The sequence below is a fragment of the Hoplias malabaricus genome, chromosome 8 (genome assembly GCF_029633855.1).
Source record: "Hoplias malabaricus isolate fHopMal1 chromosome 8, fHopMal1.hap1, whole genome shotgun sequence".
NCBI classification, from domain to species: Eukaryota; Metazoa; Chordata; class Actinopteri; order Characiformes; family Erythrinidae; genus Hoplias; species Hoplias malabaricus.
Window position 1 is genome coordinate 19,576,988 of NC_089807.1, and position 25,736 is coordinate 19,602,723.

The 25,736-nt window shown below is 37.5% G+C and overlaps 3 protein-coding genes across 4 annotated transcripts in view; all 3 read left to right on the forward strand.

Moving 5' to 3' along the window:
* Positions 1–91: 91 nt before the first annotated feature.
* Positions 92–6,795, forward strand: slc39a8 (solute carrier family 39 member 8). 2 transcript variants are annotated; one of them, XM_066679506.1, is made up of 8 exons: positions 92–522; positions 1,021–1,180; positions 3,018–3,187; positions 3,365–3,487; positions 3,573–3,776; positions 4,591–4,795; positions 4,943–5,127; positions 6,139–6,795. In XM_066679506.1, exons 1-8 carry the CDS (start codon positions 370–372, stop codon positions 6,286–6,288), a joined length of 1,350 nt encoding a protein of 449 aa, XP_066535603.1. In that variant the 5' UTR covers positions 92–369; the 3' UTR covers positions 6,289–6,795. The 2 variants fall into 2 exon arrangements, with proteins under 2 accessions (XP_066535603.1, XP_066535604.1); XM_066679507.1 differs by having other exon boundaries at positions 446–522; positions 1,061–1,180.
* A 1,123-nt stretch (positions 6,796–7,918) lies between these two features.
* On the forward strand, positions 7,919–11,706 carry LOC136705895 (N-acetyltransferase 8-like). The gene is made up of 2 exons (XM_066679714.1): positions 7,919–7,997; positions 9,566–11,706. The coding sequence occupies exon 2, from the start codon at positions 9,568–9,570 to the stop codon at positions 10,234–10,236; it is 669 nt and encodes a 222-aa protein (XP_066535811.1). The 5' UTR covers positions 7,919–7,997; positions 9,566–9,567; the 3' UTR covers positions 10,237–11,706.
* Positions 11,707–22,764: 11,058 nt separating this feature from the next.
* The window catches only part of dctn1b (dynactin 1b), a 35,447-nt gene continuing 32,475 nt past the window's right edge, over positions 22,765–25,736 (forward strand). Inside the window, exon 1 of the mRNA XM_066678638.1 lies at positions 22,765–23,228. Within this exon, the coding sequence (XP_066534735.1) occupies positions 23,196–23,228 (33 nt within the window). The 5' untranslated portion in view covers positions 22,765–23,195. The remainder of the gene's footprint in view (positions 23,229–25,736) is intronic.

Genomic DNA, 25,736 nt, shown 5'->3' on the forward strand with positions numbered 1-25,736 from the left:
TCACAACAAAGAGCTCATTGACTGGACCTGACTAAGGGGAAGTTTGCTTGTGGCCATCAGGCTTGGAGTGTCTGATATTTGAACATCTGTTGATCCTGTTGAGGAGATTGGACAGGGAGCGCCTGAGACGAAACCTCACTCTTTATCGCATTTAGACTTTGTTCGACTCACGACAAGGACAACAACTCGGCCATCTGATACCATTCCTGAGACAGAATCAAAAGGCTGCAGGTCTGAGCTGTTAATAAGTGATCACTTGAAATTTACAGTCCCTTTCTTCTGAGAGTAAGCGATCATTTGCTCCTCGCGAGTGAGCTTGTTAAGTTCTCTCATAATCTGATGAGAACCACCTCTTAAGTTAAACACAAAATGAACAAATCTTTTTTTCAAAATGTTCTACGCTTTTACGGTCAAAACCATTCACTCTCTACGACAAACCTGGGACACTTCATGCAGCTCCTCACATCCAGACGACCACCAGCATCCATCGACAACATTGCAAACCCCCTGAGGAACGCTGAGGTAAGCTCAGTGGTACTGAGAACTTACAGCCCTGAGTAAACGTTACAACACCCCGATTCAGAGTCATGTTTGGAAGTAAGCACAGGATTAATATAGCGGTTTCTCCATTTGGAGTTTCTTTTTATAACCTGACTTAGAAAAACAATATGATATGCTAGAATTGTTTTACAAGATTATTTTCTCTATATATTAAATTAAGCAAATAAATAGAAATTGTGCAGTAATATTTATGTTCTTCCTTAGTACATCCATATGGGTCCCAAATGGTCAACCCAGGTGTGTAGCAGCAATTAATGAATAAGGGTTAAATAATGGCTCCACATGTTTACCATCCCTGTCTGTCCCATGCCCGCCTTGAACCCAGCTGGTCTATGTTCTACCAATGTTGGCTCCTAAGTTGGCCCCTGAGTGTGTAGGGGTGCTATTCAGTGGCATAAACCTTGTTTGAGGCAATTTCCTCACCACTCCTCACCATTTTATTACTCTGGATTTTTGCAGTGTTTGTCTCTACTTGATCTGCTGACTGTATTTGGCCTAGCTAATGTGTCTGAAGTGACAGAAGATCAGCTACAACTCATGTGCCCAGCTGTTCTCACTCAGGTCTTGCTTCCCTCCTGCCCTTACATGACCTCCCCTGTCCAGAACATTGACTCTCAAGGTGAGTGCATCCTGATCTTAAAGTCTTTAAGATGGTGGCTTAGTGGTTTGCATGTTCGCCTCCCAGCACTGGGATCTTGGGTTCAAGTCCCATCTGGGTGGAATTTCCATGTTCTCCCCGTATCTGTGTGGGCTTCCTCCTGTGTGGCTTTCCTTCCTCCCACAGTCCAAAAACATGGAGGGTACATGAATTGGCTTCTGTCTAATAATTGTCCTGCTGTGTGAGTGAATGAGTGTGTATGTGTGAGTGAATGTGTATGCGCCCAGATATGGATTGGCACTCTGTCCTGGGTGAAATCCTAATGCCCGATGCAGTCCTCCAGGTGGACGGTCGTTCCTGGTCGAGAGTGCGTTGTGCGCGTTTGGCTGCCGCTTCTCGCCAGTGTGTGGATTGAATGTTCTGAGCATTCTGAGCGGTGTGGATTGTAAAGCGTCCTTGGGTATCTAGAAAGGCGCTATATAAGTGTAACGATAGATAGAAGTATTTGTTTTTCAGCACTATCTATATATAGGTTGTCAGTATTAGATTAGGTATGTGGTGTTTTTGTGTCAGAAGGTTTAAGCAAAAATAAATCTGCAAACAAAATTCTTAATTGAAAAAGTGTGTGTATATATTTATTTATTAATTAAATTATTATTATTATTATTATTATTATATAATTTTTTATGGAAATTTGGATAATTATTTAATTTCTTCTCCCCCCCCCCTGTGTTTGGGACACTTTTCAGGGGTGAGTGGGTGTTAAAAGAAGGCATTCCTTGAATCTCCATTGGTTACTGATTTTGGACTGACAGGTGCCCTAATCCTTGTTTTTCAACAAAGAATTAAATTCTGTCACTAAGACGGATGTAGTAACAGACAGCTGTGTCATGCTGTTGACAGTTGATGAGGTTCTGTGTTCACCATCTACAGTTCGTAATATCAAGAAAAATACCAGGGAGTCTTAGGGTGTCTTAGGGAAACTTTTCAAGATGGGTGGTGACCATGGTGGCCATTTTGGATCCAACTTTTGATTTTTCAATGGGAAGAGGGTCATGTGACACATCAAACTCATTTTCTCACAAGAAAAACAATAGTGTGCTTGGTTTTAACATAACTTTATTCTTTCATGAGTTATTTACAAGTTTCTGAGCACTTATAAAATGTATTCAAAGTGCTGCCCATTGTGTTGGATTGTCAATGCAACCCTCTTCTCCCACTGTTCACACACTGATAGCAACACCGCAGGAGAAATGCACAGGCTTCCAGTATCTGTAGTTATACAAGCACACCATTGTTTTTCTTGTGATGTTTGATGTGTCACATGACCCTCTTCCCAACCACCCACTTCCCTTGGCCAACTTCAAAATGCCTACCATGGTCACCACCCATCTTGAAAAGTTTCCCCCCTTTCCATATACTAATGTGCCACAAACAGGAAGTTAATATCACCATATTATATATAGTATATAGTATATGAGTTTCACTTTTTTAATTGAATTACTGGAATGAATAAAATTTTGATGATATTCTAATTTATGTACATTTTAACCAGACTGAAACCATATTTTCCAGAAGAAAACAGTTTAAATTAGTTGTGTTGTATTTGTCATCAGTGTCTGTGTGCAGACCATAAGTTTCCCTATATATTGAACTCATGAACAGATCAGAAACAGTTCCCATCATTTCTGGCTCTCTTTATCCCTTTAAAATCTAGAGCATGGCAAAGCTCTGGAGTTTCCAGCGACACTTTCTTGGTTCACACTGTAAAGACGAAACTCTGTCCACGTCTTTCATATGGAGATGTCCCTTCTCACCAGTAGAATTCTTTATCTCTGTCTCAATATATCTCTTGCAGTTTGGGGGTTTGGCTTCCTGGCCGTGACAATAATTAATTTGGCCTCTCTGTTGGGCTTGCTCCTGGTTCCCTTCACCAAGAAACCTTACTTCCCAAAAGTGCTGACCTACTTCATTGGAGTGGCCATAGGAACCTTATTCTCCAACGCTGTACTGCAACTAATCCCTGAGGTAAAAAAAAAACAACCCACAAATAAGTGAGGAAGCGTGACAAGGCATTAATAAGCATTTATAAGTAAGCTCTGAGACTAATAAGAAAATAAACCCAATGCTCATGACTCAGGAATACAAGATTGCAACCTCAAAATCAATATTTGTTTTATTCTGTCTTCCATAACATACAAACAGGCTCTTGGGTTTGACCCGAAAGCTGATGACTATGTGATGAACGCAGTTGGGATTTTTGGGGGATTCTACCTTCTGTATTTTACTGAAAGAGTTTTAAAAATGGCACTCAAAGCAGATTCTGAGGTGAGAGCTCTGCCCCAAATTAATTCCAATTAAGAGAAGTACACAAGGCTTTAGCTCACTGTGGCATATTTTGCGTCTTTCTCAGGATTGCCACAGCCAATTCCCTCCCCTGCAGACCACTGATGTGACCATCACCAGCTTCAGCAATGACATTGTCATAAGCAATATCAGCAACGAAGTCACCCCAAACATCTACCATGACATTCTACCAAACAGCCCCAGGGAGAAGCCAAGCAATCCATCTGTGAACCAAGCTGGCAACCCAGCTGTAGGTTCAGTCAATGACCAGGTAAGGGCTCTGTTGCTGACAGCTCACACTGGTGAATAATCGTGTTAACGATTGACACATTGTCAATACTGACTCTGAAGTGACAGTTTTGTAATATTTTATTGAATAATTTTAATCTGGGTCTTGAAAACTGTTTGGTGATATATTGGTGCATTATCAGCTAAGAGAATGGCCTGAAATCTAATGATTAACACAAACACAGAACACTGTGACCTTTTAATGCGCTACGTGTACACTACGTGTTTCCTTGTGCAAGACGAGTGGACGCTGACATTTTCCATGGCTTAATATTTGTATAATATATATATATATATATATATATATATATATATATATATATATATATATTATAAAGATAATGATAATAATGATGATAATATTAGTAAAATATTGTTTATATAGAATCTTTCATGAATCAAATATGATTAACTAGGAGCCCAGCATAAATAAGTAGCAGAATAATATATAAAAACTCAAGAGAATTCACAAATAAAAATCCAAAATTTTAATACAGGAAAACAAATTAAGGTAAATTATATGCTATAATTTACTATTTACTAATTTAATATGCTATAATATATATTATATTATATTTAATGTGAAATATATGAAATAATATAATAAACTAGAGAAAAGCTAGTACATGATGTATAAAAAAAAATCCCAACTTGATTTTTGCTGTATGTCTTAACGGAGCAATTTTCATGGTTTGGGAGCTTACATATCTGCATTTTGTCTAATGTTAAACTTCTGAAAATAAAAATGTAAATTATATAGAAATTGTCATTGTTTGTGTGTGTCCCTCTGTGTTTAGGGGGCATGTGTGCTGTTGACATGTCGCTGGCTGCGAGGGGAGCGTGTGTCAAACATAAAAACAGTGGCTTGGATGATCACACTGAGTGATGCACTGCATAACTTCATAGATGGACTGGCCATTGGGGCCTCCTTCACTCTGTCTCTCCTCACTGGCTTCAGCACCTCTATAGCAATTGTCTGTGAGGAGTTCCCTCATGAGCTAGGTAATATACACATAAAATGTCCGGAGTATCAGTTACCTTTCAGCAGGTTGTGTTCACTATGCTTTTTGTTACAAACTGATTTTTTCTCTCTCTCTCTCTCTCTCTCTCTCTCTCTCTCTCATATATCTAATCTCATCTCCTCTCAAGGTGATTTTGTGATTCTTTTAAGCTCTGGTATGAGTGTGCCTCAGGCTGTGTTCTTTAACATGATGTCAGCTATGTGTTGTTACCTGGGCTTGGTGTTTGGAATCCTGTTAGGAAGCAGCTTTGCCCCGAACGCCATCTTCGCCATTGCTGGAGGAATGTTCCTCTACATCTCTCTGGCAGACATGGTGAGAAACTTGCAGAAACATTTATCTTACACTAAACCAAACCAAGTAATGATATACTAGGTCTCAAGAATTTATCTTGTCAGTTGCTCATTCAACTTTTTTTTCTGAAATCATAGGTATTAATACTAATTACCAAATACCATTACTAATAACAACATCTCTTCTGGGCTTTAACATTACTGTGACTAATAAAATTTACCCAGTCATAAAACAGGAGTGAGGTACAGATGTTGGAGTGGTACAGTTCTTTCCACATGTATTTGATGGTACGCTTTCTCCTAACTTAATGTGTGCGGTTAGTAATAACAGAATATTAGAGTAGTAGTAATACTCGACTAATTACTAGAATAGTAGTAAATAATAGTACTTAAAAGAAGAACGTACAAAATGTTTAAAGTTTTACTTGCATTATAATATGTGTATCTGCTTATTTTGTCTGGTCATATCCAAGCCCCAACACATTCCAGACCTGTTTTCCAAAAATACTGGAAACATGCTATATCTGGCTATGAAGGACGAATTTGGTTATGCAGACTTAAATAATGTGACAATCAACTCAAATCAAGGATTCAAGGATTTTTATTGTCAATTCCACTATATATCTAGGACACATAGGAGAATCGAAATGCAGTTTCTCTCTCACATTATACACAGATTTACAGACAGACATGTAGGTCAATAATACAATACAATAACTATATCAAAGCAAAATGTATTTGTATAGTGCTTTACAACTATAAAGACACTTTTGACACTTAAAAATGTAAAAAAAAAAAAAAAAAAAAAAAAAAAACCATGAAAAATCCCCCAGGTGTGTATTGCATCTGGATAAAAGTTACAAACAATGAATGAATGAATTATTAATTAATTTATTTATTTTGGTATAGGAAACAGCTCATCTATACTTTATTTACTACACATATAACTAAGAATGTGCTGTATATTTAAAAAAAAACAATCTTAACTGTTTTGAATGTTAACTGATTTTTTTTTTTTTTTAATAAACTTTAGTTTCCAGAGATGAACGGAATAATGGTGGCACATGCCAGAAACCAGAAAGAGAAAGCCTTGTACTTTCTGTTCCAAAATGCTGGACTGTTAACCGGATTTGCAATTATTCTTCTCATCACCATGTTTGCTGGAAACATCAATCTGGGATAAAAAGAAAAGAAACAGGATCGGGAAAAATGAACATTGCTGTTGCTTCATTACTGCCAGGGCCTGAGGGTTTGATACCAAGAGTAGAACAGAACCAAGTAATGACTCATGACCTTTTTATAGGTCACTTTTTCTTTTGTAAAGGAACACAATCTTGTAGGGCATAAATTGAAGCTTTTGTAGTATTGTGTAAAGAAAGACACTGTACATTATTGTCAGGGTGACACTGATCTAAGTGTTTTGTGATCTGTGTTTGTTAGTCTCATGGAAACAGTGCACTACTCAAAAAGTGTATTTTATTGTGTCAGTGACAGGCTTGCACAGCACTTTGATATCCATTATGAGCATGAAGCTGACTTAGCCTGAATGGGAAATAGTAAATACTTTATGGTGCTTTGGTTTAAACATTACTTTGATCATTGATGAACATTTCCTGCAGTGCCTTAATTTATATACACTTTTGCAGAATGAAACATTTAGCCTCAATTTCTTACTGTGATTTTTCCACTGTTAAAGGATCTTGTTTATACAATGTGATTAAATTGAAACAAATAAACAACATGTTTTAAATGTATTATTTTAGTTTTTATTTTAGTTTTAATTGTGGGTTATGGATGTCAAAGTAAACATTAGTCAAGATTGTTTCATGAACATATGCAAAAAGCTGTAGAAAACTTGGGGTACTTTTCTGTCACTGGGATTTGGTTTGTCCTCATGGCTTAAAAAGGTTGAATGAGGCATATGTGATTCTGGAATGGAGAACCTGAGAGCAACTCTGTCATTTGGATTGCCTGAGAAGCTGCACACTAATCAGGAAAACGTCAATTTCCAGGTGATTACAGTATGTGTCAGAAGATGGAATTTGCAAGACAAGAACTTACACAGGCTACCTACATCCAGTGTGAGAGGATGAAAGCCATGCACAAGCTTACATGACAGCACTAGGGGTGACTCTTCAAGAAGAAAGAGAGACATTGCCCAAAGCTCTGGTCCCTTTTTGAAAGGACCATTCCATTTGAAACCCATCTCGGCAAGATGTACTGGGTTCATGCCATACTAACAGCAGGCATGTAAGACAGCTGAGACACAGAACAGGACACATACACACACACTTAACCGGTTTCAGTACTTTGAATTGTATTGATGTTTTAACTAACAGGCAGGGGGCGGGGTACTGTGTGGCCTTATAATGCATTAAAGTTAATTATGCAGAATGAGAAGCTATTTTCCTTGGGTGGTGGCCAGTTATTAGTTACAAAAAAAAGTAGATATTTCCACATGTCACATCCTCTGCTATAAGCTCCTACAATCAATGTTGTAACAAGATATAGCAATAGCAACATATCAAAACCAATTCGTTTTATATAGAAATAATTTTATCATCAGTTAAAGTTGGTACAGCAATAAATAGCTGACTGGCAGCTGAAATCACTGGGTGCCATTAATCGTCAATTAGAGATTGCAACCCCTCTAAATTATGATAGAAAATCATGTTATATAAAGCGAATTAATGTATTTATTTAATTGTTATAATTTGTAAGTAAATTTTTTAAAGACACAAAAACGTGTTTTTTCTCTATTTGGGCCTGAAAATACTGTTCTGTCGTACCCAGACTTTTATTTTGACGGTCCCCACAGAGTCTATCCATGCTGATACTGCTCTTCTGAAAGTTACAGCTAGAGAACAACAGAGAAGTGGATAATCACCAAAGGTTAGTAACGAAATAAAACCTCTATCAAATAAAAGCCTGTAAACCTAATGTACTTTGAACACTAAATCTCAATCGTTAATTTATTTTTACAAAACCACTTTGAGTGAAATATATTGTTTCGCCCACCTGAAATGACAATACTTTAATATTACAGGTTTGCGTTATTTTTTTTTACAAACGTTAGCCTGTATTCATTTAGTGAGTTTGTCCACTTTCTGGGAAGCTTGGTCTAAGTCTAATAAATAGGCAAAATCATCATCATTACAACGATGTTCTTTGCAAACAGACGCTGACACGTAGTAGCTCGCTAGATTTATAACGGGGAGACACCGGTTTAAATTTCTGTATAATTGTATTTTTAATATGTAAACAAAGACATGAAAAGTGGTTTGATATTAAATTCTGAAATTTTTTTCATGTTTGAAAATCGTGAAAGTTTCATGCCTGAAACTTATTTTTAGGATAATAAGAGATATATACATATACTTTTGACATAAGACCATTTTAAATGCATTAATTACTCATGCAACGCAGAATATTATTAGGTTTATTGGTTATTTGACCTATAAAATAAATTACTGCGGTTAAGCCAGCTGCCTTTTGAGAAACACGGTTAAACTGTCAGATTTTAGTGCGCTGATACTAGACTGAGCGGTAAAACTCAATGCGCCTGAAAATCTGAAAGCCCTTCATTTTAAAGGAACCGTAACGACATTTAAGCTGTTTAATAAATTGTCATTTCTAATAAGTGCTCCATAAAACCAACAGATATCAGTTCAGTGTTTTTCATTCTATGTACTTCATGAAATATGGAGTCATATTGCTGTATAGCTTTTGAATCAATGCCATCCAAAATCCCCATAAATGTCCATTGTTTTTAATGATGACTCAAGGTTACTGCTTTATAAAATGGTCATATGTAATAAGTAGTCCATACAACCAACAGATATGTGTTTATATCAGTGTTTACCATGCTAAGTACCTATGAAATGTGAAGTGATTTTACTGTATAGTTTTTGAGTAAATGGCATTCACATCTCCATAATTGTCTATTGTTTTTAATTATGACTCAAGTTTACTATTTTATAAAATGGTAATATCTTATAAATAGTCCATACAACCAACAGATATCAGTTCAGAGTTTACCATACTATGTACCTATGAAATGTGAAGTGATTTTACTGTATAGTTTTTGAGTAAATGGCATCCAAAATCCACACATTTTAAAATGTTTTTAATGATTATTCAAGTTCATATGTGCATACAGCTGTGTGTGGTGGCTCTTGAAGCTCTGACTCCAGTCCACTCCTTGTGAATCTCCTGCAAATTTTTTAATCAACTGAGATCTGATGTTTGTATAGACTACTTATTAGAAATAACCAGTTTATAAATCAGTACTTGATTCATTATTAAAAACAATACAATTTTTGGAATTGTAAAACATTCCTGGTTCCCCTCTTTGCTCAATTGGCCAGTGAATTCCTGAATTACACTCATAAGTTCCTCTGAATCTGAATGTGACTTAAAAAAAAAATAACCATGATATGTATGTGTTTTTCATTTGAAAGGCATGGCTGAAGTTCAGATTCGTTGCTATGAGGATGAGGATGAAGAGGATGTGAAGGACATCTTCACTCTTGGGATGAGTGAGCATGTCCCGTCTTCCTGTATGCACGTGCTGAAGCTTCCACATACTCAGATGTTACTGGCTTGTGTGTTCTGTGCTCTGATGGCCAGCTCCAAGTCCCTTCTGCTGCCCATACTTGCAGTCACTCTCCTACTGGCGGCCGGGCGGCAACTCGTCAGCTATATGTTCTCTAACTACATCCAGGTCTCCCTGCACAAGGACCTTAACCACATTCGTCAGACCTACCTGGAACAGCCAAATTCCTGCTTCTGGGTGGCAGAGAGCCAGGGACGAGTGGTGGGCACTGTGGCATGCTTGCCTGCGGAGAAGAATGAAGGCTGTCTGGAGCTCAAGCGGATGTCAGTGAAGCATTCTCACAGGGGACAAGGAATTGCCAAAGCCCTGTGCCGCACTGTGGCAGATTTTGCCAGAGAAAGAGGTTATCCAGCTGTCATACTATACACCTCGATTGTCCAAACAGATGCTCAAAAACTCTATGAGCACATGGGTTACAGGAAAGTCAGAGAGTTTCTCCTTCCTACAGCAGTGGCTAGGATCACCAACTTTACACTGATAGAGTACAGGCTTGACTTACAGCAGGTAGAAAACTGAAAGTTTTCTAAAGAAGCATTGCTCCACTGTGTTCTCACTGTGTCTGTGTGGGTTTCCTCCGGGTGCTCCGGTTTCTTCCCACAGTCCAAAAACACACGTTGGTAGGTGGATTGGCGACTCAAAAGTGTCCGTAGGTGTGAGTGTGTGAGTGAATGTGTGAGTGTGTGCCCTGTGAAGGACTGGCACCCCCTCTAGGGTGTATTCCTGCCTTGCGCCCAATGATTCCAGGTAGGCCCTGGACCCACCGTGACCCTGAACTGTATAAGGGTTACAGACAATGAATGAATGAAAGTGTATTCTGAAGCTTTTGTAAATAAATGTGAAATGTCTAAATGAGTGATACTTCTGATTGAATCTCTAATGTCAACTTTGTCATTAATGTCCACGTAACTTTATTTTTATTTGTTTGTTACAATGGTGTATCAAATTCTGGCATATATTTGACAGTAAGTGAGCAAGCACTTCTCATGTAAATTGTTTTAAAGAGAAATGGGCAGGCATGGAACCCTAAGCATATTTCGCAAAGTGCCAGATCTTAATATTCAGCTAATATATTTAGCCCCAAACATCAAGGCTTGAGGGGTGGTGCTCTTGGTTAATTTTGAGTGCCTACAAACAGTCATCAGAAAAGAACCAGTGATTGTGTTTTTGGCTCCTAAGCTTTCACACGGGTTTTCCATGTGTTCCAGAAAGCGTACAGTGGCACAACTTGTGCCGAACATGTCTCAACATATGGTGCATTGCCCCTGCTGCATATGGGGCTGTGTATCGAGTCCATGGTGAGACTGAGAACTGAATCTTGGAGCAATGAAAGAGCCACTTTACCTGTGGAAGTTGTGTCATCAGAATATGGTGTGGGAAGAAGATATTGCTGGTGACAGGAGTGTGATTCTCTGAAATATTCTGCTGCAAACCCATATGTTCAGGCATTTGAGCAGATGTAAATTTGGGGTGCCATCTACTAAATTTGGCAGTTTTTAGGCAGGTGTTCTCAGTGATTTGGTCCCTCTGTGTATACAGTTTTAAAGTAATTGTAAAATATGAATAAAAATGATCATTATAATAATAATTAAAGGTAATTGTTGATAATATTGTACATAAACGGTTTATTGTTTTTTTTATGAGATATTTGTGCTGGTGTTTAGGCTTTTTTTTTTTTTTTTACCTGAATATAGAACGAATTGCAGTTGTGTTTTTATCCTATCTGCCACCTGTACATTCGAGTGTTTACTTTGTCCAACACCTGACTCATCAAATCAGCTCATTAACATTCCAGAAAACACTGAGATATGCAGAGCAAGGGATGTACAGGACCAGATTTGTGAACCACTACTGCAGAGATTTTTGTTTTCTTACAAATAATATTTCATGACGAACATTTAGTGATGATCATTTCTAATTCCCAAAGGTGTTACCAGCTTCTGTACATGTTATAGAATCTGTGTTCTGACTATGATTAAAGACTCATTTCTAAAGCAAATTTCTGATGTTTTTGAAGTTGTCATGTGTCCACTTATTACAAGTAATTATGAACAGAAACAGTGCTTTTCAACTAATTACCTTTGTCATATAAATGTTAATTAAATAAAAATTTCTGAAACATTTTGCTCGCACCAAATATATTACATATCATAAATTTGAGCTGCCTCATCAAGATTTTAACTACTCGCTGGCTATTTTCAGGAGATCTACTCTTATACTAGAGTTTATTCAACCCTAGATGAGATTTTTCTGAACGTTTCTAATACAAAGTCAGTGGTTTTATTAAATGTTTGACTGTAATATAATGGACAATCACTTCTTGTTAAATAGGAACTTCCGGTCATAATATAATATAGAAGCCTTTTCTTCAAGTGTTCATGGTTCTGTATAGAACCATTTCCTTTAATAAAAACATTTGTAGAACTATAATTTTTAAGAGTGTAGGAAATAAAGATATCACCCCATTTTTTTGTTCAATAGCTGAAAATTCTTGCTTCTTGAAACATATCTTCTATTATATATTTTAATCTGAATGGCACGTTTATTTAGGATAGTTTAAGATACAGTTACGTAATCAAAAACAAATCACAGTTAGCATTTTTGCTCCTCCAGTGGCCTTAATATTTAGAGGCATGGATGCCACTGGTTTTTATTAAATTTGCATTGATTAGGTAAAAAAGCTTTCAGGTCTGTATGCAAATTGTAAGCAAGAATGTCTAGTTCACAAATATAATTTCAAACAAAATGTTGTTGCACTCACCCATAGCATGTATTTGACTGTGTTCGGTTGTATCATTTGTATATACATTATTCTTGTAAACCTTTGTATTAAATGCGATTAAAATTTGATAATGATTTTGCTGTGACTATCTCTATTTAGGCAGTTGGGAAATGTCAAATTTGCTACCTCCTTATGAATCTCCATGTGAACAGAAAGCATTGTACCTGCTTTTGGTTCACCACATCCTTGCATTTCACATTGTATACTGTTAATATATGGTATAACAGATGATTGCTGTGTGTGTGTGCATGTGTGAAGGTGTGTACCCAAGGAGTTGTTGCAAAAATGTCTGACTTAATGTAGTTTAGTTAGCTGTAATAAATTAAACAGCTAATTTCACTTACTTGGGGTTTCACACATGCAATACTTTCTTGTCAAATAATGTGTCACAACAAAAATACATAGCTGTTGTGTGGTTTGTTTGTGACCAACTCAATGTGCATTCATTCATTATCTGTAACTGCTTATCCAGTTCAGGGTTGCGGTGGGTCCAGAGCCTACCTGGGCGCAAGGCGGGAATACACCCTGGAGGGGGCGCCAGTCCTTCACAGGGCAACACACACACTCACATTCACTCACACCTACGGACACTTTTGAGTCGCCAATCCACCTACCAACGTGTGTTTTTGGACTGTGGGAAGAAACCGGAGCACCCGGAGGGAACCCACGCGGACACAGGGAGAACACACCAACTCCTCACAGAACTCAATGTGCAGTGGTTTTCAATTTTCTGCTCAGCTTTTGCCTTTATTATTTGCATCCATAATTAACTTGTGGACTCTGCTTTCCCACTTGAGTGCTAAAGACAGACGAGACTGGTATGTTTTTTGTTAAATATATTTAACAGTCATATTTTGTTGATGAAGTGCTATTTTAAAATCTCTTTTACTTGGAAATTATTTAGTGCTAATCATTTCATTTAAGATCACAACAGATGCAGCAGGATGAATCTTAACTGATAATTTGAGAAAATAAATATTTGTATCCTCCTAGAAAGTTTGTTTAAGCAAATGGAGGCATTGTTGGGTTGGTCAACCACTTCTTGTTTACCATTCTATTTTGTCTGCCAATGATCTTCAAGATCAGTCCATTATGGTTTAAGAGTATATATATAAAGTGTATTATAAAGTGTTACCAACACAGATTACAAGGCAGGACTAGGGCGAAGACAAAGAAAGAAACTGGAACAAAATACAAGGCCATGTGCTGAAAGAGCACATGACAGGGAAACATGAATCAGGGCAGAAAACGTGACAGATGTGTGAATGTGAAGAACCTTTTACAGGTTTAAAAATGAACTATTACACAAATATTAGCAAAAAATGTTTATTTATGGAACCAAAAGCTGTTCTATGTACTCGAGTTAAAGTACAGATACTCAGTGTAAAATATTATTCCAGTAAAAGTAGAAGTCCTCGATTTATATCTCCACTTTAAATGTACTTAAGTATTGAAAGTAAAGGTACCATGATGTGTTATGGCTCTAATGTCCTATTATAAACTTTTTTGTAAGGACACTTATGCTTAATCAATGCTTTGTAGGTGAAAAGACTAGTGTCACTCTTGGTTCACCAGACTTTTAATAGGATGTCATTAATTAGTCACTGATGAACACAACAGAAATGGCCAATGATTACATACAATCAATGTTACATCAACTGTCACATGAACCAAAAGTGTTTCCACTCTAAACCAAAAGAAGTCTTCATCTCTTGAGTATTAAGCCAAATTTATGATTCTGCATTGAACCTATGCTGTAGGCCGCACATTGAACCAAACCCTACGTAACCTGACTCTCACCTCTCCAGAAATATAACTAACTACATGTCGCATTGACGCAGACCGCAATAACTGTGATTGGTCTGCAGTCAGATGAACATGGATCAAGTTGAATTCCAAAAATATGAACTCCTTCACACTACAGAGACTGCAGACAGCAGCAAAGGTTAAAAGGTTAAACAAAGGAAAAATATGGACGTCTCTGAAAAAAATACAACTCAAAACAAGGAGGGGGAACACACGGGAAAAATTTGTCTGTCTAGTTTCTGCAGTGCTGAGCCAATATTAGCATTGACAGAGGGTCTGTTCTCCCTTTTACAGCTCAGTGAAGCATCACAATAATTTTGAAGCTGTAATTTTAAGGTGAAAAAATATTACAAAGTGTTCCTTCTAGTTTCATAGTTACAAAGTAGGCCTATTTCTGCAATTCTGAGGCATCTATTTCTTAAATATGTTTTTAGTTTTTCTGACATTTTGCCTGATACTCTGTTTTGTTTTTTTGGATTTGCCTTTTGGACTTATATATCTCGCTGGACTGATTTTCAGGTTATGGAATATTTCTGTATATAGTTTTGACCTCACTTCATATACTGTATTAATTTACACTGTAAATTGTAAAACACTGTCAAACAGACCTGCAAATAATTCTCACTCTCGGTTTTGAGTGATTAATGACAAATCTGTAAACCATATAATATGAATGAATACTAGTTCAAGAACAAGAACAAGTTAATACTTACACTCTCAGTTAAGCAAACAGTTGACGTAAAAAGTCTGCCTTTCTTATTGTTTGGTTTTGCATAGTGATAAATGCAGTATGCATAACAAAAATGTAGTATGTATACTTGAATGTAGTATGAATGACAGTGTTTGTGCAATCACTGACGTGCAGTCCCTGGTGCTAAATGAACCACAACACTTAACATAATAGCGACGCTGACATGCTACTGGCCTGACGTTTCTTTAAAAAAAAAAAAAAAAAAAGCTGAAATTGCTTGCCTTTTCATACAAAGGTATATCCATGTATACAGCATAGCCTACACATTGTGTTAACAAAAATAAATATATAAGTTAAATACCCTACTGGGGGTGTCACTGTGGCGCAAAAGGTAGTGTCTCTGTCACACAGCTCCAGGGTCCTGGGTTGTGGGTTTGAGCCCCACTCCGGGTTTCTCTGAGGAGTTTGGTGTATTCTCCCCTGTCCTCCGTGTTTCCTCCAGGTGCTCCAGTATTCTCCCATGGTCCAAAAACACACGTTGGTAGGCTGATTGGCTACTCAAATGTGTCCATAGGTGTGAGTGTGTGAGTGAATGTGTGAGTTTGTGTTACCCTGTGAAGGACTGGCGCCCCCTACAGGGTGTGATCCCACCATGCGCCCAGTGATTCCGGGTAGGCTCTGGACCCACCATGACCCAGAACTGGACAAGCAGTTTCAGACAATGAATGAATGAATGAATGAATATCCTATTATGTGTGTGGGGTTTTTTTTATGAATAATGTTGGCAATGTGTGATCTTTTTTTGGCTTGAGTATCTGCCTCCAAAATATTTGTGTACGTGCCTGCCTAAAAAAGTTACAATGCGTAGTGTAAAATGTAGTATTTATACCTAAATACATAGTTTGTTTACAGAAAAATGTAGTATAAATTTGTAGTATTCATACCTGAAAATTCATCATCTAAAAATATATCATTATTTATTTCATGTAAAAAACATTTTATAATGTATTGTATTATGTGCATTATGGAATGAATATATATATAAATGAAACCCTAAGCTGTTAAACAGCTGATAACATTTATCAAGCAAAAATGGAAAACATTCTTATTTTAAGACGTATAGCAACTGGTCTCGTCTGTTCCTAATGTTTACAGATTGGTGTTAAAAAAGAAGTCAGACATCACAGTGGTAAACATGCCCCTGTACCAACATTTTTTAGAAAGTGTTCCTGGCATCATATTGAAAATTGTCAAGTAATTTCCAAAAGCTATAAACTTTCAGGCTTTACTTCAGTAACAGACCTACTGACTACTCTTTAATACTTGATTAGGAATAACATCGCTAACACTATCATCATCATTATTTTCTTTTCAGCCTAATCCATTTTGTAGTTCGTAGTTTTGTGGAAGGTAGGGCTGTTCACCTGTGTAATCATAGTGATTATGAATCCCCTTGGCAGTATTAGTTTTCCTGATTTGTTACTGGATTCTTGTTTAAGTTTGAAACACATTTCTCCCAAAAGGAGGAAAAAAAGTCATGATTATAAAAATATTGGTTTAGTATCTTGGAACAATGACTTGACTTGTCCCTTACAGTCTCTGATTATTTTATTACAGTCAGGTCAGTCTAGCCCTATAAATTGTTTCATTCCATGTGATGCCAAAGCTACCTAAATCTGGGTTTGTAGGATGTCTTTCCCTTCCTCTGTTCACTCAGCACAATAATATTCAATACAGGTGTCTGTTGGCTAGTGTTACATAACAGGAGTTCATTTAGCTGTCCACTGATGTTGTATAAGAGGCAGTCTGAAATGAAGTGGTGGCTGGAATCACATGTCTCAGAGGAGCTGGTCTTCATACCCCCAGTGATTTATAAAGAAATACTTTGCTTACAAATGAGAATATATTTACACAAGATTTGACCCATGCATAGCCATAAGACATTGCGCAACAAGTGCAAATTGGTGTGCATCATCAATTGATAAAATAGAGAATTGCAAGTAAATGTGCAAACCATCCTCACACATATCTGTCTATAACGCATAAAATTAGATTAAAGATTAAAGAAGGATTAAGGAAGATTAACACTCACTTGTCTAAAATAACTTTCAAAAACGCAGTATATTTATATATATATAAACAATTAAAATACATTGCTTGTTGTATTTATTTCTACTTTATTTGCAGTATTCTAGCTTGTTTTATTTTACTCTGTATTTTATTCAGATTTTTTCTTTTAAATTATTTTATCTATTTTGTATCTCACTGTAATAAATTAATTTGCAAAGCACATTTTAAACTCTTTTTTTGAAATGTGCTGTAAGTTCGTTATTATTATTATTATTATTATTATTATTATTATTTATAAGAAATTAATCTCTTTATGGGCTGGTAATAGTTGCAGATAATTACAAGCCTAAACGGTTGCACAGAATCACAGGTCTATATAAATAGGCATAATATCTATTTTGTCATAATGTCTATTTTGTCATAATGTCTATTTTGGCACTATTAAAACCTAGCTGACAAATAAGACGACAACATGTTTTCATAAATCATGGAGATTTTTTTGCGGACGATGTAGAGTGGTTAATGAGCCGATTTAACACTGTTTACTGCTGCAGCCGCATGTTGTCACTCAACTAACTTGCGTTTGTTTGTAATGACATAATAGAGGCAGTCAAACAACACATTTTACCTCGCCTCGGCCTCTGAAACAATATCTTCTACGGCGCAGTCTCCAAAGTTTCTGTTTTTTTGTCTTTCTGTCCTTCATTGTCTCCACTATGTCACGTGAAAATGAACAGAGAGGCCCATATTTAAACATTCACCACTTATAGTTAAATGTGGGCGTTACGGAGGCGGAACATGAGGTTGTTTCACCTGCGCACGACTTGAAGAAGGTTGTGATTTATAAAAAGAAAACAGCGTTCGCGCACCGTTTTATAAAACTGAATTTTTTGAGCGTACGATATTTTCTGGCTTTGGGCGCACGCACTTTCACTCCAGAATTCACGCAGTTTTATAAATGAGGCCCCAGGACGGGCGGGGGTGGGTGTGGGGGTTACGCTTGGCTCAGGCGCGCCTCTCGGTTTACTCCGGCTCTGACGTAGCGCCTCCTCAGGAAGCAGTCAGATCCACATTGTATGGAAATCAGAGCCGAAATAGGACCACCACAGACAGGGACTTAAATATAACTAGGTAAGTTATAAAGCATGTTTTGAAATAAAGGTCATGAAGGTACGGGTGGAGGATGTGTAGCACACACTTTGTTCAGTGGTGTGTTTGGTGGAGAAGCTGGAGCCCGATGGGGTGTTGTGGATATAGGCGGTGGCTCAGACTGGATGATGAGGGGTGGTTTACATACGGGGCGCTTTAATTAGATTTTGTTTTTGTGTGTTTTGGTGCGGGTTGGACTGGCGGTTATTATCATTTTCTCGTGGGGAAGCCCTGTGTGCGTTTGTGTTTCTTCTTGGTTCAAATGAGAGCAGGCTATTTAAGGTAACAGGTACTTATCCAGGGGTTATACCAGACATCATATTCAGCAGAGAACGTCTTGTTTTAAACTGATTTAGAAGAAAAACTATAACAGGAATTTTACATTTTATTAGAATTACTGATTTATACATGTTGGGAACACCTTTATTTCCCCCTTGGACAGACTATAATAGACTGTTTTGAATACAACGTGTAACTCCCTCCTCTGCCCCTAGATGGCAGGAGAGCACAATAAATGTAGGCTTTTTCAGTCTATCATAAGCATATACATAAGTAATTATAAAAAATGCATTCCTGTCCAAAATTTACATTCTACTAGTACATTTTGTGGATTTTTAAAGTGTAGGCTAAATAAGTACACATCCACATATCCCTTTTAAGACTGAGATATTGTATATTTGTTGAACAGACACATTCAGGACAGCCCACAGGCTAATCTTTCATTCATCATCTGTAACTGCTTATCCAGTTCAGGGTCGCCGTAGGTATGGAGCCTACCCAGTATCATTGGGCAGGAACACAGGAGGGGGTGCCAGTCCTTTACAGGGCAACACACACACACACACACACACACACACACACATTCACTCACAAGTCGCCAATTCACCTACCAACATGTGTTTTTGGACCGTGGGAGGAAACCGGAGCACTCGGAGGAAACCCACACGGACACAAGTAGAACAGACCAAACTCCTCATAGTCAGTCACCCGGAGCTGGACTTGAACCCACAACCTCCAGGTTCCTTGAGCTGTGTGACTGCGACACTAACTGCTGTGCCACCGTGCCACCCAGGCTAATCATCATTATTAGAAAATGCAAACATTCATTCATTGTCTGTAACTGCTTATCCAGTTCAGGGTTGCGGTGGGTCTGGAGCCTACTCGGAGTCATTGAGCACAAGGCGGGGAGGGGGCAGCAGTCCTACACAGAGCAACACACACTCACACATTCATTCACTCCTATGGACACTTTGAGTAGCCAATCCACCTACCAATGTGTGTTTATGGACCGTGGGAGAAAACCAAAGCACCCAGAGGAAACCCACGTCGACATGGGGAGAACACACCACACTCCTCACAAACAGTCACCCGGAGGAAACCCACGCAGACACAGGGAGAACACAAAATGTGAACATTTTTAATCTACTGTTTGCAGGTGTTTGAAGCTGTTTGAAGATAGAAGGGTGTTTGGGTAACGTTTGGCATGTAGTTACTTACTGTTTCTATATATCTTTTGATCATGTTTAAATTTAAACTTTTTTTTTTTTTTTTGAATCAAGAGATTTTTTTCCTCTGGGAAAAAAAATGCTGCTGCTTCCGATATTAATAATCATTGTTCATTTGGCTAGTTGTTGTAATATGTGGAACATAAAGCTTTCCAGAGTTATGTCAAACTGTAAAATACAGACATATTATGGTACAGTATGTTTAACACAATAGACCAAAATGTGTCTTAATGTCTGTCAAAATTGATGTTTTACTTTTTTACTTGTTTTACATGTTTCGCCAAGGTGTTGGATTCAGCCGATGAACCATTTCATGCAATAAAATGTGCACTTTCTGTGGAGTAGGTGTTAACTTTTTTTTGCAAATTAAAGATAAAAAACGAATCAGCAAAACACTTAACCAGGGCCAATCACAATTCTGTACATGACTCTGCTGAAACCCTGCAGCATGTGGAACCTAGTTGTATCAGGAACAGGCAAACAGGAGAGAGAACACATATATTTAGGAGAACCTCACCTTTTGGCATTTGTAACAGATATAGTTTTTTTCTTCCTTGTCCTGTGTGTAGCTTTCACTCATCCTTCTTCTCCACTGTTATTTCCTCTGCTATATATTGTCTTCACTGCTCTCTCCCCTGCTTTGGCTTATGACTCAGTCTTCGGTTTTGAGACATGTCAGTGTCTCTGTTGGGTTTTAGTCTTAGATCTCGTCATTAGCATGCACGTATTTGGATGAAAAGCCCAAATGGAAGCTCAGCTGGAGCATCCTGGGCTAAGAGCTGCTGTTGAGGTAAATTAAGAGCAAATATGTTTCTCATTGATCTAAGTTAATTGTACTGATCATCACATACACAATGAGGTAGGGAGCAGAAATGCGTTGTATTGATAGACTCTCCTCCCCTGCACCGAGTCCAGGCATTTTGTGAATAGTGAGAGCGTTCCAGCCGTCAGTATTTGCTTTCTATGCAGAATTTGTAAATAAAGAATCAAGTCAACAGCGCTGCAATGCATTTTTAGCTTATAAAGAGGGTTAATCCTCTTTTTCTCTCTCTCTCTCTCTCTCTCTCTCTCTCTCTTTCTGTGTGTGTGTGTGTGTGTGTGTGTGTGTGTGAAAACTCTGGTCAGCTGAGGGTATACACAGCTCTCTGTCTCTCTTTGGCTTTTTTGTTAAAAGCTGCAGCACATTGAAACTAACCCACAGAAGAAGGGAGAAAGAGAGACACTGAATAGGGAGGCTGCCTTCCTCTGGGTCTCTGCCTTAAAGGGAACCACACTATTGAACATATTCACTCTCAGCTCCATTATTAGGGGTTATTAATGGAATGTCTATGAATGAGTGAATTCATAAGTGAGATGTGAATTCCAGCTCCTGAGTCACACCAGTCAGCTCAGGTCACCAATAGAAGAAGACTCCCAATTGACTCTTTGTTCAGGACCACTTTTAGTTTAAATAAAACCTGCCGCAGTTAGGTATATTTTGACCTATGATTGTTTTTTTAATGTTTGTATGTGTGTTGTCAAAACGTTGTGTCTCTAAATTTTTGTTCTTGGGAATAATTAAAAAAACCCAAGGTATCATAATGAAAGTGTCAAAATTTTAAGACTAATTGGCTATTAGATATGATTGATAGATTGATTGATTTTGGCACTTTTTTTTTGTTTTACCCGTACTTTATATTTAACAAAATAAATGTATTATGTATTGTATAGGTTGTGTTCTCTACATGGCTGTATTGTTTCCAATCCAGAAGTGCAGGCCTGTTAATTGTCATAAAACAGAATGTTTAAATGTTGTGAAATGCTTTCAAATATATGACAGATTTGTGAATCTGCTCTCATCTTTCCCCTAAAATAGCTTACGGGATGACTTTTTCAGGAATGACCCTGTGCTTTATGTGCAGGTTAAAGCTCAGGCTTGACTGTCAAATCTTTGTTCCTCAGGGTCTCTTATATAAAGGGTATATCATATGTAGAAAGCTGACCCAGACTTAGTTTGCTAGCACAGAAATGTTTGAAGATTTGTGTATGGTTATTAATGGGTGTGCTTAGATTCTTAGAATGTGAGTTCTGCAGCTGCTTTGTTTTTCACTAGTGGCTATGTTTACAATGAAGCTGTAATGTTTCCATAACAGAGATTTGTTGTTAATTCTGTAATGTTATTTCTATAAGAGTTCTATAAGAGACAGCATTTCTTACTGTATTAGGTATTCCGAATATGGACATAATACCAATACTGCAGTTTCATTTCTGCATGTTTCAATTCTGAAGAGCCCAAAAAGAATTACAACTTAACGTATATATACAACTTAACTTGTATACCAAACAAAACAAAAAAGCTATATCTGATATCAAATAGAAGAAAAATTATTTATTAGATATATGCCTATTATAATAAATCTAGCCTGAAAAGGCTTATGTGAATACACCACAGTAGCAGTGTACTTCTTCCTGTGGTGTAGATTTGGTAGTAGACTGTGGTAGTTTGGGCAAGAGTAGTACTTTTTGTAACTAATATTGACATGTCCTGTTCCAATATTATTTATCCCAGGTTACTTTTACACCATTAATTTATTTTTAATGGTGATGAATTTACTGTTACTGATAGATAATATTCGTACAGCTAAAATCCACATTTATCCAATTCCATTTTTCATTTTGTAATTAAACATTACAGCTGCCATCAAGAAATGTGTATTAAATTAGTCTAATACACATGTATTCTGTTAGCTGTACTGTTGTTATATATCTGTAGCAGTGAATACACAACTAATAGTAATTGCTTGCAATATTAATGTTTAATTTCACAGTTATTAGAGACATAGCATAAAAGCCCCTATTAACAAATGATTTATTATGCTGCCCTGTTTCCTGATTGATGGAGGGCTTTAGGACCCAGTATTATCTCTTTGGCTCTCCTGCAGAAAGCAGCGCAGACACTAGCGCAGTAGCACTGCTCTTCACACGCTCACCGCTCGCGCGCGCACACACGCACATACACACACATACACACCAACACCAGTCTCACACACATGCACACACACACACAAACGCTTGCACACGTATATACATATGCACTGTTCACCCTCACTCTGACAGCTCTCACACAGCTGAATTGACAGATAAACCCGCGCGCGCGCTCTCTCTCTCTCACACACACACGCACGCACACACACACACACACACACACACACATACAGACACGCCACAAAACGCTTTCATTTTTTTCAGTTTCTTTGGGCTTACTGGTCATCACAGGCAGTTCTGCCGGACCTTTACTGGACTTAGCTACACTCTACCTGATTTGGTCTAGACAGCAAGTTTCAGCCAGCAATTGTAAATGGACAGAGGGCAGAGGGATGTGATGGAGGAGAGAGGGAGGTAGGCAAAGAGAGAGAGAGAAAGAGGGAGAAAGAGTAGAGACCATACTCCTGTCTAGAGGAAGGCAAGGGATTGTCAACGGCGACGGTGTAGCAGCATGTCTCAGACTAAGAGATACACTTACAGCAGGGTGAGTGACATACACTCTATCAATTCCTTTCACTCAGGTGCATGATGAGGAATTCCATAACCTATTGTCTCTTGTGGTTTTTCATCCACACAAAATAATGTATATGGATAATGCCAGTGGTGACTGGGCAGCTGTATTGTGTGAGAGCATGCTGAGTTATGTATGAGTCGTTTATATTGTTTGCCTGTGTGCATATATGTTTGAGGAAATGGTTTCAAATGCATTTAAGGGTTAGTGTTTGAGGAATAGTAGCAACGTTGTCTATTCCTGAGCACTACTGGATGACCGGAAATGAACTGAAATGACACACGGTGATGTCATCCAATGATATCATTACTGGTCTGTGGAGTTAATTTATCTGTTTTATATATATATATACATAGAGAGAGAGAGGGAGAGAGAGAGATTGTTTCTAATTTATTTCATCATTGGTAAGATGGTCAGTATTTTTATATTTTTAATTATGAAAAGCCTTTCCCCTGGTAACATGATGAAGTGTACCCTATAAAACTGATTTAACTGATTTTGTTTGGGTATAGTAGTACAGTATATAGCCAAGACTTACAGACATATGGTCATCCAACATTTCTTCTGAAATGAAGGGTATTAATAGCTAGATTTTCCTCTTTGTTGCCATAACAGTACTTGTTCTCTTTACTCTTGGTTATGTGTTGTATGATTCGTTCTCGATCACATCAAAATCACTCAAACTCATCCTAGAGTTATTGGATAATGCTCAGAAATTACAGAGAAAGCATTTCAACTGATTCACAGCCCAAACCAATGAGGATATGTATCCATTTATCCCATGTTTGGCTTGGTGGCCTTAGATTCATTTGCGGATGCTCTAGACCCCAGTTATATTTCATGCTTGCCTGCACTACAGAGTATATGACTCCATAACTGGTGCACCTACAAGTAGCTGAATTCACTCATTGTGAGGAACATCTACAAATGCATGGGCATACAGTAAATATTAGGGGCCTCATGAAAACCCTTCAAGGCTCAACAAAATATGGGTGATTTCCAGCCAGTGTTCTACACACCAGTTCAAAATTAGATGCATCTACTGTAAATCAATCTTAAGGGCCATTAACAAACCATTGTTTTAACATTGTATTATTTTTCTAAACCATCCTGCTGTATATTCTTTACTTTAAATGTTCTCTGTATATTTGGTTTGTCTGTATATTCTAAACCAAGACCTAAAAACTTATTAAAACCTTATTTATTCACCTGAACTCTGAACCTCCAGTCTATACTTATACTGCATGACAAAAACTGTAGGTCTGCAATCTAATGATGACTTTATCAGCAGAAACTGTTTTACAGATAAGGGGCTCATACAAATGTAATTATTTGGAGAGGGTTGGCTATGTTGAGATGAGTAAATGTTTAGTCCTGGTAAAGACACTGTTGGCTGTCCTCTAACATTAAACTAATAAATGGACATAAGCAGCAGACACTGAAAGATAAGTTATCAACAGTATAATTGCATTCCTGTTTGGTGTTAAGTATGTGTGTGTATGTTTGTGTGTGAAAGAGTGTGTGTCTGCTTGGATGTTTGTGTTTCTTCATATATTCATGCTCCTAGATGATTTTCTGTTGAATTGTGAATGCTCATATGTCAGAAACTCCAAAAGAACATACATATACACACACACACACACACACACATTTAAAAATTAGTCTGGAGGCCACATGACCTCATGCTGAAAAAGTAAGTCTTGCTTGAGCACATTATGGCCTGCACCTTGGATCATTCATTCATCTTCTGTAACCGCTTATCCAGTTCAGAGTCCCGACATTGTTGCCTGTGCCTATGAGATTTAATTCCAGACAAACAACCAATATTTCAGATCCGGTTAGTAAGAATGGTGCCACCTCAAACCAAAAGCAGTATTCACACATTAATGTCTGTAATATACTCTCAGATAGCCACATGCACAAAACCACATCCATCAATCACTAAACGCAAAGATAAATTGCTGCACCTACCATTAGCTCTACTGCATGCAGATTCAATCCTCAATAACAATCCACTGTCAAACAGAGCTTAATTATTCAGTGCCTGCAGTCAAAGCACATTCCTGCCTGGTCATTGTAATAATCTCTCTCTCTTTACCACCACATCTCACTTTTTGCTGAGTCACTATTATAACCTGCTGGCCTTTTTATGAATAATATGGATTTAGCAAATTAATGTCATTGAAGAATCCATAGTTTTAAGCATCCTTTAGAAAGAAAATCAACAAAGAGAACACCTTAATATCAGTATCTTTATATATGTATATCTGTATGTAGTTTCTCACAGACACCAGTAAGATCTCAGAAATGTCTCTAAATTGCTGATATAACACCTGATTATCTACCAATGAAACTAATGAGAGCATCTCTAATATTTCTCATAAAAGACTTTATAATATTCTGTTTCAGTGCTGTAAATAATTATAATTTTCATCTGTACACATATATCATATCTCCTTTTTGTCTAATACTGTTTCTCTT